This window comes from Wyeomyia smithii, chromosome 3, assembly GCF_029784165.1.
Source record: "Wyeomyia smithii strain HCP4-BCI-WySm-NY-G18 chromosome 3, ASM2978416v1, whole genome shotgun sequence".
Taxonomy (NCBI): Eukaryota; Metazoa; Arthropoda; class Insecta; order Diptera; family Culicidae; genus Wyeomyia; species Wyeomyia smithii.
Window position 1 is genome coordinate 262,394,960 of NC_073696.1, and position 21,120 is coordinate 262,416,079.

At 38.1% G+C, this 21,120-nt stretch overlaps 1 protein-coding gene across 12 annotated transcripts in view; it reads left to right on the plus strand.

Annotated features, from left to right (window-relative positions):
* LOC129730157 (uncharacterized) overlaps window positions 1-13,097 on the plus strand; it is a 39,007-nt gene extending 25,910 nt beyond the window's left edge. For all 12 annotated transcript variants that reach the window (XM_055689256.1, XM_055689255.1, XM_055689252.1 and 9 more), the window contains 5 exons: window positions 10,145-10,330; window positions 10,404-10,937; window positions 10,994-11,257; window positions 11,318-11,524; window positions 11,579-13,097. In XM_055689256.1, the coding sequence (XP_055545231.1) occupies window positions 10,145-10,330; window positions 10,404-10,937; window positions 10,994-11,257; window positions 11,318-11,524; window positions 11,579-11,834 (1,447 nt within the window). In that variant the 3' untranslated portion in view covers window positions 11,835-13,097. The remainder of the gene's footprint in view (window positions 1-10,144; window positions 10,331-10,403; window positions 10,938-10,993; window positions 11,258-11,317; window positions 11,525-11,578) is intronic.
* The last annotated feature ends 8,023 nt before the right edge of the window (window positions 13,098-21,120 follow it).

Consider the following 21,120-nt stretch of genomic DNA (forward strand, 5'->3'; position numbering starts at 1 on the left):
CGTTTCGAAAAATCAAGATCGTAACGCGGGAGCTATTTTTACCGCCGACGGCCCCCGATTTAGAGTGCAAATGATCATCATTAGAAGCACCTAGTTTACCTACGATGCCGGACCGATTAACCAAGAGGCCAATTAAAATTTTTATGATTGATCTTCACACATTAGCCGGGACGACGACGGCGGCGGTTTCGCGTGCGCAGAGATGATTCAGCGCTAGGTGCACAAGATTCTGCGGATTGCCCTTCACTCCACTTTCGGCCCTTTCGAGGGTGCGGGGAACGTAAACAGTTGTGAGGGAGGGTACGCAACGATGATGATGCTGACTGATGAGGGCTCCAACTAATCCAAACCAACCTCCTTGTTACATATAGCCCTTTTCGTATGCGGCACACGGTTTCCGTGTTTGAAACCCAATTGAAGCGCTCCTACTGCTTTTTCGAGTAGGTCGCCACTTACCGGTTCAGATGTGTAAACATTTTGAAACCGCACGAGTACGTGGCAGCTTCTGGTACAGTAGGACGGACCTAATAGAGTTGGTAGAAAGGCATTGATCGTCGCGGTAGCGATGTTGGTAGTATGGACACAAGTATGGAGTTGGTCATGAACGCGGTTTTGCAGGCAAGAGATTGGTATTCAAATTAGGTAACATGTGTTCGCGTGGAAAACACAGTTGAAGGTCGTTTTTTCTGCATTGCACTGTCCATTTGTGGGTTTTCGACAAGTAAAGGTTTTCCACTATCCTGAACTTAAGACATTTGCTGAATGATCTAATCAGACTTTTTCTTACGTTTAACTAACGTGGGCCTAAAAATGAAAAATAAAAATCTTGGAGCACTGATTGATTGAATTATTTATTGACATTATAATAATAAATGGAAGCTCTGTCATACGTCATCTATATACTTACGAGTGAAGTGTATAGTAAAAGGCTCGAGTCAAACAGAAAGTAGGTTTATCCGACATATTCAGATACGAAAAACGCGAAGAATTGAAGGTAAAGTAATTTTCACCTAATGACCGATCAAATTTAGTTTGGCTCCGATTTCAATGAAACTTGGGTAAAGAAAAACTCAAAACAAATTGTGACTTCATTTTTTACTATGTAAAAATTAGAAGTTATAACCGATTTTTTGTGATGGCTAAATTTTGGACCATTTAGAAAATTTCCACTTATTCCAAAATCGACTCTCTGATGGCATTTGTTTTCGAAATATTCCAAATTTAGGCTGATTTACTAGCAAAAGCAATAAGATAATCGAAATGTGTGTTGAATATTCTATAATTTACTCTTTAGCAACGAGAAAATCAGGCACAGAGGATCTATCATTTATGATATTTCTCAAACATTTGTTATCCGAGTATAAAAGTATAAATTGATTGTCTGGATAGATGGGAGGGGGTCTTCCAAGCAAATGAAACAGATATTTTAACCAATTTTTCCGGAAAACAACCTAAAATGTGTGGGATGAACACACGCCGTTTTTGAATCCAAGAATTCAAGATGGCGACTTCCGGTTGAAAAAAAAACAGCCCAAAATGACCGATTTCCACCTCAATTGGGTATTCGAAACCAGAATGATACAGAGAAGTAAAGAGCTCGACAACAGACACCATTTTGAATTCTAACGTGGCAACTTCCGGTGTCTTAAAACAGCCGAAAATGACCAAATGCCATCCAATATGAATATTTCCGGAAGCAAAATGACGCTCAGAGGCACATGCCTCTTCGAAATCCAATATGCCGATGTTTTCCGGTTTCTGGAAAACATCTGAATGTGAGCATTATAACGGGTGACAACTAAAAATCTGGAATTTGTTTGGGGCTCTTTTACTCCACAAAAAAACACGCTCAGAGAGGAATGAGAATGTGTATATGATAGCTCTACCTTTCCTCTTTATGCTAGTATTTTTGTTTTGTTTATGCATGCTTAGTTTGGTTCAAAATGGCGGCGTTGTACAGTTCGCTATGAACTGCACAATATTTTTGGCGAAAAGTTCATGGTAAACCATTTTAAAAGCGAAAATCTTCCGGTTTCTATTATATATGGCTTCCTGCGAACCTCAAGTATCCAGCTTTCTACGAGCGGTAATGGCGGACAGTGCACGCAGCCCATTCTGACGTTTTCTGTAGGTCAGGGAATTTTCAATCGCAGTAACGGAGTAGAAAACATAACAACGTCGTAACGTAACATAGCAACTTCAACAAACAATGGGCGTTTTGTTATTTAAATTTCGTCGTGCGCATGCGCGGATCAAAATAAACAAAACTGTTTATTAAAGTTGCTATGCTACGATGCAACATTTCTGTGTTTTTCACTCCGTTACTGCGATTAAAAATTTGCTGACCTATCGAAAACGTCAAAATGGGCTGCGTGTACTGTTCGCCATTACCGCTCGTGGAAAGCTGGATAATTCGCCAGGAAGGTAGTGGAAGACCGGCCAGAGTAGTGGACAGAAAAGGATTTTTTTCTTTCTGTCAAATCATGGTTCAAGTTTAGCTACCAATCAAAATATATACCAGAACGAATGATTGAACAACATTGTGATTCTGTTTCTTCCAAAACACCATAGAAATGAAAAATATGTGTTTTGGCTAGAGAAAATGTCATCACAGCACGTCAAAAAAACACAAACGTTTCTGAACAACCACTCGACTCCATTTGTACCCCTAATACGCAACCCAATTCACCTCAGTGTCGTCCAATCAAAGAGATCAAAGAATTGCAAACAGTTGATCGGTAGAATCAAGGGATGCATTCCAAAAGCGGACTTGAAGGCCGTACAACGCTCTTGTCTCGGCATCATAAGAAAACTTCAACGGAAAGCCGGTAACGGACCTTTCTCAAATGTTCAATATTTTTTGTTAGTTTTTTTTTTATTCATTGGGAATGTGTCTTCATGAGAAATAAATTAGTTTTCCTTCAAGTTCTTCCACTTTTTTTGACAGCACAATACATGGAAACTAGGTGAATTTTTTTTTCAGCATGTCATCTCCGATTTCGCTGGAACTTATCACAGTTTTTATATTTTGTATACAGGTCGGACTAGATAATATATAGTCTCCGATTTTTTTCACTACATAAAAAAAGTTCAATATTCATTCTACATAAATGATTTGTTGTTTTCGAGTAAATAAGAAGAATTTTATATTTGACTCATCCCCCTAAAAGTCAGAAAGCACATATTTTACAAAAAAAATATATCTTTTAGTTATTAAAAAACTTTGCAGTCAAATGAAAAGGAAAATTCTGATCAGTGTATACTGATTTGTCAACTCGTTTGTACTTAATTTCTCAAATTTTGAAAAATTTTAATCTTTAAATTTTTGTTTTACTTTTTTTACAAAATTTTCAATTTTTTTTTAAATTTTTTTCCCCTTTTCTAACAAGCGTTAGGGGCCATCCACATTCCACGTGGACTATTTTTTACTTACTTGACCCCCCCCTCCCCCTCCGTGGACAACTGCCCATATAAATTCTAAAAAAATTGTATGGACCGTGGACATTACACATACCCCCCTCTCCCCCAGTTGTCCACGTGGAATGTGGATGGTTTCTTATTTTATTGATGTTTGCTTACGACTTATTGGCTCTAAATAAGTCATATATAATCGAGTCTCTGTATAATCGAGTCGGACCTGTATCAGCAAAACGGTTTGTTTGATTGACATGGTGTCTTCAGCAAAGTTGAAGGTAACAAAATTGTGGTTCTAGAATAAATACACTGTTAAAATTGCCCTGTGGCCCTGTTGAAATTTAATATGCGTAGCAGTCGTGAGTCAGCGGATATCATAAAATGACCTTATTAGCAAAAAGGAGCAACTGTGAAAAGTTTCAACGAAATCGGAAATGGTCATTCAGGATCGATTTCCCACCTCGAGTTTACACAACGACTTATTAAATGATGTTAAGTTTGGCTGCCAGATAGTGCTATTTATTGAAACATAATAATTGCAAAACGTGTAAAATTCTGACTTAAAACTAATTTTAAAAGCCAACTATTTGATATACTATGTTGAAACCTCGAGAAGAGTTGTGTATCTTGATGGTATCAACAACTTTGTAGAATATGTCTACTCGATTACCACTTGCGTACCTGACCCCGAAAAGAGAAAATTCTTTTACCTACCATTCCGCAAGATCTGAATCGATTTTGGTCGAACCTTTCTCAAAAGATTTCAAGTTTATCACAGTTTCCCGTTTATGGTCACCCTATTTCCTAGCTAAATACGGGTTTGATTATTTTCAACAAAGATCAATCCTTGCAATTTTGAGTACAGTTGAAGCACTGCGTGACCAATTCCGAAATAAGGTGACCATAAAAGAACAGTTCTATTCTATGTATTTTATTTTCAAAAATTTATAACTTTTAATGATTTTCGTTCTTTTTGATTCAAATTAATGGTAATTACTTCTAGTTTTAAGAAAAAAATACCAAAAATAAATCTTTGTGCTATTACATACCCACAAAATATATAAATTTTTTAGGATTTTTTCTTCATATTTTTAAATTGAATTTATTCAAATACAAAAAATAACTAACATTTAAAATTTCTCCATATATAGAGTCAAATATGCCCTTTAAATTGTTTTATGTTTGCTCCAAAATGAATGACAAACAAATGAAAAACGCATAATTATTGATGAAAAACATTATCAACTTTAAGTAGAATTAGGTATTAGGGTGGAAAAAAGTGATCGATTTTTCAAAACCAAGTTTTTTTTAATTCCTTTTGGGGCCTCAAACAATCCTAAACTTAACTGAAGTCGATTGGTTTTGTCTCCGCTTGACGCATTGCATTTCATTATGTTAAAGTATAGTTTTTTAGATGCCTAACAACTTTGCAGAAGACTTTGAAGAGCTAGAATGTCCCTAAGAAGAGCTATAGCTGTTCAAAGTTGAGTATGTCGATTTAAATGCAGAAAACCTTGTTTTCTGCCAACATTACTAATGTACCGGCGTCAGTAGGATTCCCATCAGAAGTAACCAGTCGTAACGAGTTTATACACTCAGCTGGAGCAAGCAAACCAATTTATGTCATTATTCTAGGCGTAAATAGAATCTACAACGTGTTTCAGAGGTTACTTCTGATGGAAATCTGACTAACGCCGGTACACTGGCAGTGTTGGCAGAAAACATGATTTGCAACATAAATTTCGACATATTCAACTTTGAACAGCGCTAGTATTTTTTTGGGACACCCCAGCTCTTTGGTGTCTTCGGCCAAGTTGTTAGGCATCAGAAAAACCTACCATTTGAAGTCATGAAACCTATTGTTTGAGCCTTTTTGAGCTCTTTAGAATGGAAAATGCAAATAAGGTGGTTTTTCCATACAAATTTCCATAATAATTTAAAATACCATGCGCACAGCTGAGACAAAACCAATCGACTTCCGATAAGTTGAGGATTGTTTGGAGCCCCAAATAGAACAAAAAAACTTGGTTCTTGCTTTCTGCTATCAAGTTTCGTTTTTTCCATGTAACGATTCCTCGCCCTATTAGGTATTCACAATGTCAGTATTGCAAATTGTTTCACTCAAAAAGACCTAAAAGTCGTTCAAAGATAGTTTAAAGGTGAAAATTGAAATAAAAAAGTTAGAGCGAAAAATGTGTTTTTTCAATATTAATCGGTTATTTTTAAAGATAGAATATTTTTTTCAACAAAGTTACTTTAAATTAAGGGAACTATTACATTGTAGAACAACTTTTTCTTCTATCTACAAAAATACCTGATTTCATCAGAAATTTGGGTCACCCTAATTTTTGATAATTTCAAAATAAGCGCTTTATCATTTGTAACAACTTTATAGAAGAAAGTTTTTCTCTAAAATATTGCTACAGATCTCTAGACTTAAATTTCTTCCTAAATTTGGTTTCGGGACCATTATGCACTGTGGGCTGTCTGCTTTTACTTTGCTTAACTCATCTACCAGCTGCGAGAGCACGCAAAAATTAACTAGCCACCGTTCACCCACAGACACAAGGGCACACGAATGGATAGCAGCAGTGGGAAGAAAAGAGCTTATTAACTGGTTATTTGGATGAATATACTGCCCATAAATGCATAACAGTCCCGTGTTATTTTTCATCACTTTTGAGATAAACCTCAGAAACTTCTTTACATTGAGTGTGCTCTTGAAAATGTCGAAAAAAATATAAACTTGGGTCAGTGCCGTGTTACAAATAAACGCAAAACAGGACAGGTTTACAACAGAGTTGTAAACAATGAGTAGAAAACTATAGCAACTTTTATTGAAAGACCAATTAAAGTGTACTAATCGAAAAAACAACAATATTTTTGCATATGAAGGTATTCTGCCATATATATTTACCTCGGATGAATGTATGTTTTAAATTTTTAGTTTTATGATTGAATCAATAGGAAGAACAAAATCTCTACCTGCGTCCAATGCGTTTTACTCAGTTGTACGTTTTCCGCAGTGTGACTCTCATGCATTTTTGGGAGTATAGATGCATGCGACCACTCGTGGGCTGATCAGAAGTCAGTTTAAAAAAAAACCTAAATTAATCCACCTAGCGGTCAGACCAAGCCTTTCTCCTTCGTACTTATTATTTGTTAAAATAGATTTACACGAAACCTTCATTTCAGAAAAAAATACCCCTTGATCATATTTGCTGGATTAATTTATCATTCTAAAATAACAAATCATTGGTAGCAGTGAAACCATACCGAACATTTAAAACATAATCTTCAAACATATATGAACATACATTAACACATGCGAACAATATGAAATAAATATGTTTCAAATATATGACGCGAATTTTTTTTGATCGTGGGATTATCGAAACGTCACTGTACTCATATATAGGTTATATGTAGGCTCGATATATTATTCGTTAAAATATAATTTTTGTTTCGATTGTTTATAGTAAGATTTTTTTTCTATATCGAATATGACTTGATTTTCACAACTTTTGAACCACGTGTACAATCATAATGATTCGTCAGTTAACCCTTAACTAGCCCGTTCATCTGAAATCAGTATTGTTCAAATCGGGTGTGTAGTTTCTTGGATAATGATGTTTCGTCATTATCACATTTTGATTCATTACAGGCGAAGTTAAAGTCCAATTACAGTAAAATTTAATAGGGTGTTATAAGGAAGCTAGATCTTTCATTTGACACTAATTTTGTGAAAATCGGTTCAACATTCTCTGAGAAAAGTGAGTGAGTTTGAGTAGTCTTCGGAATATTTTTTTTTTTTATAGCTGGATTTCACATATTTAAACACAACAGGCAAAGTAATAGTCCGATTGCAGAAAAAATCAATAGGGTATCATGGGGAAACTGGACCTTCCATATGACACTGATTTTATTAAAATCGGTCCAGCCATCTCTGAGAAACATGAGTGAGATTCAATAGTCTCCGGAACACGCTTCTGTCCATAGCTTTTGAACGACAAGTCCAATCTTTATAAAATTCAAAAGTTAAGGGTTTTTTAGGTAGCCCGTTTATTTAGAACCATTTTTATTCAAATCGGTTGTGTAGTTTCTGAGATAATGAAGTTTCATAATTTTTACATTTTGATACATAACAGATGAGATTATAATAAATTTCAATAGGATCTTATGAAGTAACTAGAACTTTCATTTACAATTATTTTCATGAAAATCGGTCCAGCCATCTCTGAGAAAATCGAGTGAGATTGGGAGACCGTTACATACATACATACACACATACACACACACACACACACACACACACACACACACACACATACAGAAAATGCTCAGCTCGTCGAACTAATTCGATTGATATACGAGATTCGACCCTCTGGATTACTTTTATACCTTTGGTTTTTCCAGTGATTGCTATGCCTTTCTAGGAGAAAGGCAAAACAAATCTTTTGATCGTTTCTAAAAGAACTGACTCTTCCGATGAACTTTTGATCAGCTGCGAGATATCCATTCATGTGCCTTTGAGTCTGTGGGTGAATGGTGGCAAGTGATTTTTTGCTTGCTCTCGCGGTTGGTGGATAGGTTATGCATAACAGAAGCAGACAGCCGGTGGCAGCTGGTTGCTGTAAGTTCTATTGTAGTTGCGCACAACTTTGCGCTTGGTAAAAGGAATGTAAAGCTTTCACATGGCTCTCGCTTGTGGTATCTGATCAATAAAATCAGTTTTCAGCTTTTTACCTGAAGTAAGGGATAAGTTACCGCTTTTTAAAAAGAGAAGAACTAGCTCTCTGGATCAGTTCGCGAGCGGATTGCCCACCTCTCCTCAATATGGGTATTTGTGTTATCGTGATGATACATAGAAGCCAACAATCGACCTGACACCATTTTAAATTGTTCTACTTCCGGTTTGTGGAAACAGCCAAAAATGGCCGAATTTTATACACTATTGATGTGACTTCGCAATATCCAACTTTTGCATGCACATAAACTCTTTTAACAGCACAAAATGACGTTTTCAGTTAAAAAAAATTAAGGAATTTTTTACGAAATTGTTTCCCTGCCTCATGTGTCCTGAGGGAGTTTAGAGAGTGTAAATTTATTAGATCACACCTATTAAAGAAATAGTACAGTTCATGTATTTGCTTATACGACACGAGTATTCTAATGAATACCATGATTCTACAAAATTGCACGATAAAAATCTCCAGGTGAAACGGGACGGAATCTGAGCATGAGAGAACCGATGGCTTCCTCCTGCATACTACCGCATTTCGGGAATGCCTCATACAATATTATTAGTTTTTCAACAAACCTGCAATTATTTATTGTGAAACTGCCAAACTAGCTTCAGAGCACCTAATTTAATCAGTTTGCACCTTTGGTTTCATCTTGAAATCTTCGAAACGTTCCAATCTTGCTATTTTTCACATCACTATTTCATCTCTCTCGGTGTTGTTTATATTTTCGCGGTAGCGACAAGAACATTTTCCACAAATACTGGCACGTAAGAGTCGCGTAATCACTCAAAATAAGTATACTTTTTTCTTTACTTTCCATTGAAGTGTGGCGCCGTGCGAAATTCCGGTTTCTGTTTTTTTTCGAGTTTCAAGTCAACTGCGTGTGTCAAATTTTGCTCCCGTGTTGTCAGCGCTGCCAACAGCAGGCTGCGCTAGCATATAGAAATGTTCAAATGGTTACGATTCTGTTGAATTTTATGGCATCAAAAATATTAAAAATTTGGTAACCATGTACTTTTAACAATGATAAAATAATGCTTGGATTCCGTCCCATTTCACCAAATATCAAAAAACATCAATACCAATACCAGTGTAGGTTAGGGTGGCAATGTATGGAAAAAATGTCATTGTCGAATTTGAAAAACCGAACACTCAAATTATTTACATGTGCAAAATTTTAGCTTAATCAGTCATGATTACATGGATTGTAATACATGAATTAAACGCAGATCGTGTCGCATCGAGTTTATTGATGGGTTGAAATACAGAATTAGAGTTTATTGATGCTAACTTAACAAAAAAAATCGAATTGACTGAGTCAAGTGCCTATTGATGACAAAAACATTTTTAGACTTAGTGACCTATTACAGAAGACGAGACGAGCGAGTTGCTCGCCTTGTCTTCAGTGATAGGGCCCTTAAATTTTAAAATGTCCAGAAAACAGACGTTTATAGAGAGTTAATCACTATGAGATTTATGTTTTGAAATTACCACTAGAATCATTTTACATAGTCGAAATCTGTTTGTTTCTGAAAAATGTCAGAATAAGTTCAAAGAATGAGCGTAAAATCACACAAAACATTCCATCAATCAATCACGTAAATACTCGGTAACTAAATTTGATAGCCGTTCGTAGAAAGAATAGCTTTCCTCTCTTGAACCGACTACCGCTTACATTGAAAGCCAGTCTATAAGCCGAGGCTTACCATTTAGAAAGGTATGTCCAAGTAGATCACCTCCACGCAAATTAGTCGAGCGGTTGGGGTTTCGAAATTTGTAATAATCGCTGATAAATTCTATGACAAAAATTCAGCTCTGCAAAGGCATAAGGCACAGCAGAGTTACTTTTTGTTACAGATTGAAATTTCTTGCCAGCCATTGGAGGACAAACTAGTTTCAACTGTCGGGCAGAGACGAAAAAATCGAAGCAATTGTTCATCATTTTCATTAAACAAACAAATATTTCTCCGTTTCTGTTTTCGCAGCGAATACGACAGCAACGTGATCACGATCTGCAACATACGTGACCCGACGACGTCCATCGTGCTCTCCAAGCAGTACACAGACACGGTGGGATCTCGGTGGCGCTTGAATGTGTACCCCAAGGGCAACAACACCAGCTACCGCTATCTAAGCACATATGTCGAACTGTGTGACGGTATCGCAGGAAGGTAACGATTTCATTTTGTCTTACTGGGGGAGGATGCTGTGAATGTAGATTTCCCTTCCTCTCGTACAAAACAGGTACCAGTACATAGTGGAGCTACTAAACGATGACCCCCATCGGCAGGTGAAGTTCCAATCGGAGGATCACTTTCGAGTTGGTGAGATCCGTGGCTATCAAAAATTTATTCGGGTCAAACGGGTCCTGGAGGAAGGCTATCTGAACGAGGATGGTTCCATCTACATTCGGCTGTCGATTAGACCGGCCACGTTGGCCTTGCGCTGCCAGTACCAGGAGGAATACCAGACACTCAAGGAGGAAAAGATACTGTTTCAATTCAACAGCCAGTTGAGTCAGCATCTGACGCGAATTCGTAATCTACGGGAGGAAAATACCGCCCTCCAAACGATAGCATATCCGGAGTATAATTCGAACATCTTCGTAATGCGAAATTTTTCCAGTCTAAGGCAGAGTAATGAGGATATTTGTTCGGACAACAGTTACGATGATCTTGGCTGTTGCTGGCGGCTGATAGTGTATGCTAATGGGGATAAGGATGGACGGGACGAGTGGTTGAGTGTGTATTTGCGTCTACTGGAAGGAATTCCCGGAAGGTGAGACGGTTTGCGCGGTAGATGGGTTCATTTTTTCAGATAACTTTGCTTTTCAGCTACGATTATTGCGTCGAGCTGCTGCACAATGACGAAACTAAGACGGTTAAAATGGAGGGAACGGAAACGTTCGAGATACAGGAGCGTTTCGGTTGGGCCCGTTTCGCCCGACTGGATATGATCTGTGCAAATGGATACGTCAACGAGGAACATGATGCACTGTACTTCCGCTTTTCACTCAGGCCACCAAATTACAAGGCAAAGTGCGAATACCAGCAGCTGGTGCGGTTGGACGTCAAGCGGGAGAACGAATTGTTGAAACGGTAGGTTGTGAATATTTTTTTACAACATTAACTCGTATTAAACTAACTCGTACTATCCAGAGAACTGATACCGGAGTTCAACACCATCACCTATACGATGAAGAACTTTTCCGAGCTACAGCAGAAGGATGGTTTCGTTTATTCTGATCCACTCTGCGATGATTTGGGTTTCACGTGGCGTCTGCTGATCTACTCCAACGGACACAACGAAGGCAGGGGAAACCAACTGAGCGTTTATTTGATACTGTTCGAGGGCGTCTCCGGAAGGTAAGTGATAACTTAACACTCTGGAAGGGGTTATTCATACCGCTTTTTCGCTAGCCGCTTCGAGTACCGGGTGGAACTGGTGCACCAGAACCCGACGGCCAACATCAAGATGGAAGGTGTGAACGTGTTCAAACTGAAGAAAATCTGGGGCTGGCCGCAGTACATCCACCACGAGCGGCTCCGACAGGAGGGCTACCTGAGCGAGGACGATTCGCTCGAGTTTCGACTGTCGATTTGCCCCCCGGACATCAAACTAAAGTGCGAATATCAGCAGGAGTTCATTAAAAAGCTTAAGGAAAATCAAAAGTAGGTTACGTGTGAGGTGGGTTTATTGCGATGTGGAACGAGAAAGAAAATAAATAAATTTAGAGGATGATGAGTGCGAACGAGTGAAAAAGGAACGCTCAACGTGGGCATGGTTTAGTGAAGAGTTTAAACATGGGTAAAAACCATGACGTGTGACGTGAAAAACATGAACTGGTGACACGGGGAGTTGAGTAAATTGCAAAAAATAGAATAAGTTTTGATGGCAGGAAGCGCGGAAGGAAAAGAAAGGAACTAAAATGGTAAATGTGTGGAAACATGCTTTCCTCGGTTGCGTGTCAGCTCAACCGGAGCGGTTGCTAGAACGCTTATTAATAGCGAGAAAACGAAGGAAATTAAAAAACGTTAGTAACAGACAGGGTGGGGGTGGATTGCCATTCGTTTACAACGGAAGCGTGCAGAATTCAGGGATTTTGCGAGATCTTATTGACGTACGAAGCTGTTATTTCCACCTTCGTTTACTTTCTCCGCGTCGATTGCCAAGAAAATGGGCCATGTCTTCATTTGTTCATATGCAGATACACCTTTTATTTTTGAATTGATCAGTTGAATTGATAAACTTTTACGTAAGCCGCTTACTGCCCGGGAAAATGCGCTACGGAGAGAATGTGACACCGCGATGAAACAAAGTCATGTGCCATACCGGCTCGAGAGGAAATGCTACAAGGACGGAAAATGAATAATTTTATACACTCCTGAAACTCTTCTGTTCAATATGAGCGCAAGCTACCACAAGTCGGATGGCAGTAGTGTGAATTTTTTTTTTTATCATCTTTTTTTTTTTATCATCTATTTTTTTTTTTTTTTTTTGCTAAATAAATTCACGAGAGCCAGGCGATAATTCATGAAACATTTGTTGATAGATACATAATGCTCGATTCTACAGCCACACGATACAGCTAACACTCATGTCAGAATCATCTGTTAGGTTCAATTTACGTTTAATTATTGCGGTTTTAATAGCAGAGATGAGAACAAAACTCTATTTGCGAACCAATTGCTTCAAGCGATGTATTTTCTTTCGACGGTAGTTCGTCTTCTTATACAAAAAAAAAAACGCAAATCTTTATGCTTACTTTTTTACTGTAGATGAAGAGAAAATGATCCGCAAACAACTTGCGTGAAATCCACAAATATGTTCAGGCAAACGGTTCTGCAAGTGTTTTAGTCCGATTATATTTTTATTGTAATGCGAATAATTTTTTGAGAAGCGAAAGAAATTCCTATACGAAAATAAAGAGTGATTTTGATTCAAACCGTTTCGGTTATTGTTTTATTTTACGTTCAACAAATCTTTTACGTTACCCTGTTTTTATCGTATAAAGCACCGATTGTCAATCAGAATAGATTACTTATCAAATTTGCCTCACATAAAAAAATAAGTGTGCGCATGCTCGAGAAGGCATTTCAACGCACCAGAAATTACGTTGCAATGCGATAGTTTTATATTCCATCAAAATAAATAGTAGACGAATTTGCAACTCTGAAACTATTTTATATTAAGCGCCTCCTCTTCATACATATTTGAAACAGAAAAACCTTTGTTAGTAGCTTTACTACTAAGACAAACATTAAATTTAGCTAATTAACTTTCTCAGTAAACATCAAACCCAAGAAACTGTTTGAAATTGGAGAACAAAGAGATTCAAGCGGAAGTTCTCAGATATCATGAAACTCATGCCAGCATATAAATTCGTGTATTTTAAAAAAAAATCACGATAATTTCCCTAAGCGAAAAGAGAAAACAAGAACTCAAAAAATACGCTTTTTGCTAATTGTCTTCGTTGTCAAGGTTTAAAAATATATCAACTTTATCCATTCTGATTTGAGGCATTTGAAAATACTTTGATATTTCTCCAAATAGAGAAATTTACCGATAATACAAGATGATTCTAGTTCTCTTGTTGCTCCCCGCACATCCTACACATACAAGCAAACAAGACATAACGGTCATCAACACACGCTACCGGCACGTTTATAATTATTAGCAGTGGCGACAGAACCGGACAAAATTTTTCTCACATGTCCAGATATGTTCAGCAATGCTGTTCAGTCCACCGGTTGGTCCGTTTGCTGTGGAACGCTGCGATTGAATGAGTTGCCTGATCAGTCTTGCTGCGCTGAAATTAGCTACTACTTTGTCCGCTGCAGGTCGAGCCAGTTTCCAGTGAGAGTCAACCGTCCTCTTGCTGCAGTAATCGGTTATACAATGAAGACTAAATTTCAGCAAGCTAGGGCTTTTATGCGTGACTGCTGATAGTAATGAGCAAGTCGCAGCACAAAAAATCGTAAATTAGTAAATGGTAAGACATTCTCGATAGCTGACTTGACCGCGGTTGAGAAATGAATTCATAGAAAAGCAAGAACTCAATTATACACTTTTTGTGTAGTTGTTATCGCTGTTATAAAAGTTTTTGTAAGTGACAGAAAAATATATTAATTTCATCAATCATATTTGCAGCATTTGAAAATGCTTTGGTTATAAATTATTTTAAAGGTGATTTACAAAAACTCACCAGAAATCGTTCGAAATTTTTTATAATCGGCGATTTTAACGCTAAACATCGTTCATGGAATAATTCTCAAAGTAATTCCAATGGCGAAATTTTATTGAATGATTGTTCTTCAGGATACTATTCTATGTTGTCTCCGAATAGTCCTACATGCTTTTCTTCTGTAAGAAACCCTTCAACAATTGATTTGGTGCTAACAGATCAAAGTCTTGTATGTAGTGATTTGATCACACATGCTTACTTTGATTCTGACCATCTTACAATAACTTTTTCTTTATCACATGAATCAGTTTTAAACCCTATGAGCTCTGTTTTTCATTATGACAAGGCTAATTGGGAAAGATACAAAACTCATATTAAGAGAAATTTCAATAATGAGCTTGATTTGCAAAACGAAGTGAATATTGATTCCGCTTTGGAAGCATTAAAATGTGCAATTGTTGATGCCAGGAATTATTCGGTTCCAAAGGCTCAAGTGAAATTTGATTCACCAATAATTGACGAAAATCTTCAACTTCTGATTCGTTTGAAAAATGTCCGCAGACGTCAACATCAACGTTCTCGTGACCCTGTTTTAAAAACTATTTATGAAGATTTATATAAAGAGATTAAACATTGATTTACTCTTCTGAGAAATCAAAATTTTGAGACTAAAGTTGAAAAATTGAAACCATATTCAAAACCTTTTTGGAAGCTGTCGAAGATTCTTAAGAAACCTTCGAAGCCTATTCCAGTTTTAAAAGATGGTGAACGTTTTCTTGTATCCAATGAACAAAAGGCTCAAAGATTTGCTCAGCAGTTTGAGAGTGTTCATAACTCAAATTTGAATTTTGTGAGTCCAATTGAAATTATGGAAAAATGCAAAAATTACTCCCATTTTAAAACCGGATAAGAACCCAGCTGAAGTTTCAAGTTATCGACCAATCAGTTTGCTTTCTTCAATAAGTAAACTGTTTGAGAGAATTATTCTTAACAGAATGATGTCACACATCAACGAAAATTCAATTTTTGCAAATGAACAGTTTGGATTTCGCCATGGGCATTCCACAACTCATCAATTGCTCAGAGTTACTAATATGATGCTGCTCTTTTAGACATAGAAAAAGCATTTGACAGTGTTTGGCATAAAGGTTTGATTGCGAAATTGCAAACTTTTAATTTTCCAATTTTCCTAATCAAAATTTTAAAAAATTATCTTACTAATCGAACTCTGCAGTTGTCTATCAGAATTCAAAATCTGATAGATTTCCTGTCAGAGCAGGTGTACCTCAAGGTTCAGTCTTGGGTCCAGTCCTGTACAACATATTCACTTCAGATCTTCCTGATTTGCCTCCAGGATGCACAAAGTCATTGTTCTGCGATGACACAAGCATTTCCGCAAAAGGAAAAAGTCTTCGTGTCATAAGCAGTCGACTGCAGAAAAGTTTAGATATTTTTTCTTCCTACTTGCAAAAGTGGAAAATCTCTCCCAATGCTTCTAAAACTCAAATGATAATTTTTCCGCATGAGCCTAGGGCTTCTTTCCTCAAGCCAAACAATAATCACGTTGTCAAGATGAATGGGGTTATTTTAAGTTGGTCTGACAAGGTTAAGTACTTGGGACTAATTTATGATAAAAAACTTATTTTCAAAGAGCACATTGAGAGTATACAAGCCAAGTGCATCAAATGTACGAGATGTTTATATCCTCTCATTAACAGGAATTCTAAACTTTGTTTAAAGAACGAACTTTTTATTTAGAAACAAATTTTTAAATCAGCAATGCTTTATGCTGTACCGATCTGGTCAAGTTGCTGTTCAACAAGGAAGAAAACGCTCCAAAGGATTCAGAATAAAATTCTGAAAATGATTTTGAAGCGTCCTCCTTGGTTTGGTACCCTCGAATTACATAGACTTACTGGTGTTGAACCATTAGAAGCTATGTCAAATAAAATTATTAACAATTTTCGACAAAAATCGTTGCAATCCTCAATTGCTACGATAAGCTCTCTTTATAGCCAATAAGTTAGCAATTAAGTTAGTTGTAAGTTTACTTCCCCTTTTCTGACAAGTAGGTTTAAATCCCTACGAATGATAAGTCCTAATTGCGAAAGCAAACAAATCCTAACAATTAAAATTACAAATTTCTAACAGTGTTGAGAAGTCACCATTTGTGATTGGACACACATACTCATTATTTACTAATATTTATCATAAATACCTAAGCTACTAACAAATCCCCCCTTAAAAAAAAGCTCTGGGGTGTTGGGAGGGTTTTTGTCCTTAGGTACAAATTGGACGATGTTGACCGCATGCCACTTCAGGGCCTTTTTGCCGTAGTGACTTAAGGTCCAATCCGGCCAGAACAGCACGGAACCCGTGTGCTGCTGCAGAAAGGCAAGAGTCGTCTTTGGAGGCACTCGTTGACGTAAACTTCAACTTTATCTGCCACATCTCGGATCGATAAATTTGTCGTGTATGTCATCTTCACCGTTTTAGTCGGGATGTGATTACCTCCACTTCTAGGTTTCCGAGTTGTGGTCCACCTCTGGCCATACACTCTAATCTCTTCAGACACCGTCGTTTGAAGAAAATTGAGCTTTTTCGCTAACTGATTTTACGACAAAAGTGAAAATTCTTGGTGCGCGTGCAGAATTGTTAAATGCTGTTCCTCTTGCGTGGAAGCCGTTTTGACAACTGAAGAGTGTGCGCCAAAAATAAAGTAGGCACATTATTCTACACACCTGTGTCAACAAAAATAGGGGTTTCCATTTATTTAAAATAATTGATCATGGGTTTAATGCTGCGTTGAAGCTAAGCACTTTTTGGTCGTTCCACCCTTTAATAATAAAAATATTTTTTTCTGCCAGACCAAAAATGGTTGTTGCCCGTTTTTATGGAACTGCACAAGGGTATTAAAAAAATGTTAGGACACTACTTGAGCTGTCCATCCGAAACACATTACTGTTAATTAGAGCGCTCATAGTCATAGTCTAATAAACAGGCAGAGCGCTGGAAATGAGGAAGGTGGGGAATATTGATCGAAAACTTCTATATTAAGTAATTCCATGTAAGTTTTATCGACTTGATAGTATAAGGCCGAGCATTGTCATGCAGTAGAATCACATTTTCGGGCCTCTGCTCGTATTGTGGCAGGCTCAATCGCATAAATTTAAGTCCATACCGTTTCCTAGTGATGACTTCGTTCGGTTTCAACGACTGATAATAAATAACACCCTGTTCTCACTAAATACTCAGCATAATCTCCACAGCGTATATGTTCGCCTATTTTTCACCATTCGTCACGATGCGGCGAAGAAACACCTTTCTTTTTTGCCCTGGAACATTTGTTCATAGGCGAAAAACGGATGTCCTTTGGCTTTAATTAATCAGGAACTCAAATTTCTCGTTTTTGAATTGCTTTCAAAGCATACATTCGCTTGGAAACGACTTGAAAGGTAATACCGAAGCGAGTCGTTACGGCGTCTAGCATGAGCCCTCATCAAGCGATTCCTCCAGTCCAGCGTCTCCGAAGGCTTTTGGACAGTTGTCAACATCGAAATCATCGTCTTTCAAGCGACGGAAACCATCACGACACGTTGTTTCACTTTAAGCAGCATTTCCGTAACCTTTTTTCAACTCTCTATGCGTTCAACCGTAGTTTTTTTTTTTGTTTAAATGTGAAAAGTTACGCTTCTTATAAATGCCAACTTTTCGGCACAAAATTAGACATTTTCATACAACTAAATGGTATAACGCCACAATAAAATCACTACCGTGTCAAAGCGGTTTGTTCATCGTATGTGTCAGATTGGTTTATCACGCTTTATATATGTCAAAATTAAAAAGAAATGAGCTTTTTTCGGATGGCGATAAAAAACTAAGACAGATAATTGAATTTGATAAGTTTCCCATGGAAGGTTATTAGATTAGCTAACTTGCAAATAAATTCTACGCCCTAGCGAACGGCCTTCCGGCAGTTGACCGGAATATTCGTCATGGCGGACGATAACATGCGTGTAGGTTTTTTTTTTGATTTCTGTTTTTTCTTGATGGGCGACTCAACTTCCGGCAGGCACTTCGTACTATAAATTTTCCCGTTCGCCCTGCCAGTCGTTGCCATCCAGGGTGAGGTCTCTTCGTCCATCACCACTGCCACGTCGCGATTCACCGGGAAAATCGACTCGACCATCTTATTCAGCCGCTGCGTCATTGCTTGCAGCTCCGAAACCAGTGAACACGGGACTGCCGCTTCCTGACACATATGTTCCATGTTCGCCAGGTACTTTTCCACTGTTTGGCCAGCTGTACCGACCTCCCGGCCAAGCGCAGGCCGCGATATAACTACTTTTTCCTCGCCCTTCGTGTTTAGCATCATTTGGAGCTCCTTGGCGCTCAGAGTTGTCGGCCGTCCGGGAACGGACTTTTGGTCAATGCTCTGATTGTTGTACAATAGTGCCAAGGGGTCATCCACAAATTATGTAAGGAGAGGGGGTATATGGGGAGAGGGGGATTCGAGAAAATCTTACGTACGGTTGAAAAATTTAAAACATAAACAAAACTTACAAAATAAAAAAATAAATAATTGAATTATTTCTCGCTGAGATCCTAAGAGTTGAACCTTGGAAAAGCGTGAATTCATCTTATCTGAATGATTATATTATTATGTACTTTACTTCGTATACTTAATTCTCAGTTTTATTAACATTATCATGATTTAACTGAATTGGTTAACTTGTTTTGTTTATATTCTTAATGAATGCGCCATAAGTTAAAAAAAATCTTTAAAAAAAAAATTTCAAGAAAAAAAATCTTACTTAAGATTCGTGGGGAAAAATCCGATAATGCGTGATCTTGCTAAGCCTTATTATGCGGGGAGGGTGGGTTGAAAATTTCGAAAGAAGTCCTTACGTAATTTGTGGATGACGCCCAAGATGTTGTAGATGCCGGAACAGATATATCCGGTGTCCACAGAGTGTTGCGCCTTGCCCGTTTTCGACGCGGCGGGGTACTGTTTTTTGCCCGTGCACTCTTCTGAACAGCGTAGCTTCACTGTTTCGCCATCACGGTTAGAGTTCGGCTGATAGAGCTGTCATTTATTTCTGCTGCCTCATGAGTTACTATGACTGATGCTGCATGTGTAGTTTCGTCAGTGCGTGTTGGTAAACCCTTGAAAAATCGGCCATTTTTGTCCATTTTTGCAAACGTTATATACCATTACAGCTGTTACCTGTTTTTTTTTTATTCTCGTTTATTTTCCGTCGGTCTAGTTCCGCCACTGTTGTGGCCAATCACCGACGCCCAGGGAGGCGACTCCACACCCAGGACCCTAACTCACGACCCGTTTATTAACGGACCGGCGCCAACGGCTTTACTTCCTCATGCGATGGAAGGCGTGATCCCAGAGATTTTTCGCCTCAGAAAATCTCCCGGTGTCGGCTAGGATTGAATCTAGACCAGTTGGGTTGGTTGTGAGTGGATCACGCCACCTCACAACCATCGACACCTATGTCGGCGGTGGGATTCGAACCCAGGCGTCGAGCGTGGTTGACGGAGACGTTACCAACCACACTAGGCCCCCGCTCGTGTTACCTGTTATACCAATTGTTTTGCAGTGAAAATTGTATTGACGCATTATGCGATTTATGGGGCCATTTTTGCATAATTTGTTCTGCACTGTTTTTTTTAAGGTTTTCTTGTTCTCAAATGTCACGTTGGTGTATAAGAGCTTTTTTAGGCTTTAGAGTCAGTACACAATCGCTTACATTAATTAGGACTACTGTTGTATGACCCATATTTGATTTGGTATTAGTCAAATATCCTGTCACAATTAAGGTGAGATGGACATTGGTTGACATAATCCCGATCCCTGCTAGGATCGACTCGTTTTATGAAGTCTAACATTCTATTTTCGAATTTGATTTTCTATGATTGAACAATGATGGCAGAGTTTATGTTCAGTAGTTTCAGTTTCAGATTGGAAAAACTACATTCTGTTGAGTGAGTTTTTTCAATTTTATTAGGGTGATACCTACTCGGGCAACCGGCTAACAGACCCGTTATTACCCGAAGTTCTTTTTTATTGGGATGAAGTAAGATCCGGGCTTTTCCTGCAATCGGTTTGATAAATCTTTTCGCTTGTCTGTATGTATTCGTAGTGTTCCAGCTTGATTTTACCATGGACACTTCTCAGATTCCAAACTCAGTCCTCAGAGCACATGAAGGGACTCCACAGAATGGTTCCGGACAAATAAAATTTGATGCTGAACATTCTCTTGCTAGGCCGTCGGCTTTTCTATTTCCTTTAATGCTACAATGGCCGGGCACCCAGTATAAAATGACTTCGTTTCTACTGGCTAATTGTCTGAAATGAAGAATGCATCCTCGATTAACATGTAAAAGCTTCAAGTGCATTTAAACCTTGACTGCCAGAAAATATGCAGTTTTTTGCAAATTTGTTTAATGATATGTACATGTGTAAGGGTAGCATGTGGCTGCTATGGCTACATCGTCCGCGTAGCCAAACACCTCATACCCTAGCTCTGGTAGCCTTCCAAGAAGGTCATCTACAACTAAGGACCACAATAAGGGCGAAAACAGTTCTCCTTGGGGACATCCCGACCTGATATTAAGTTGCGCACCTCCAAGATCAGCAAAGATTCCTCGGTTTTTTGGCATCGTCATTGACAATTCAATTAGGTACATAGTTATCCAGGCCTCTTGCTTCCGTTGCGGAACTTATTGAGCTATAGGATGCATTATTCAATGCTCATTCAATAT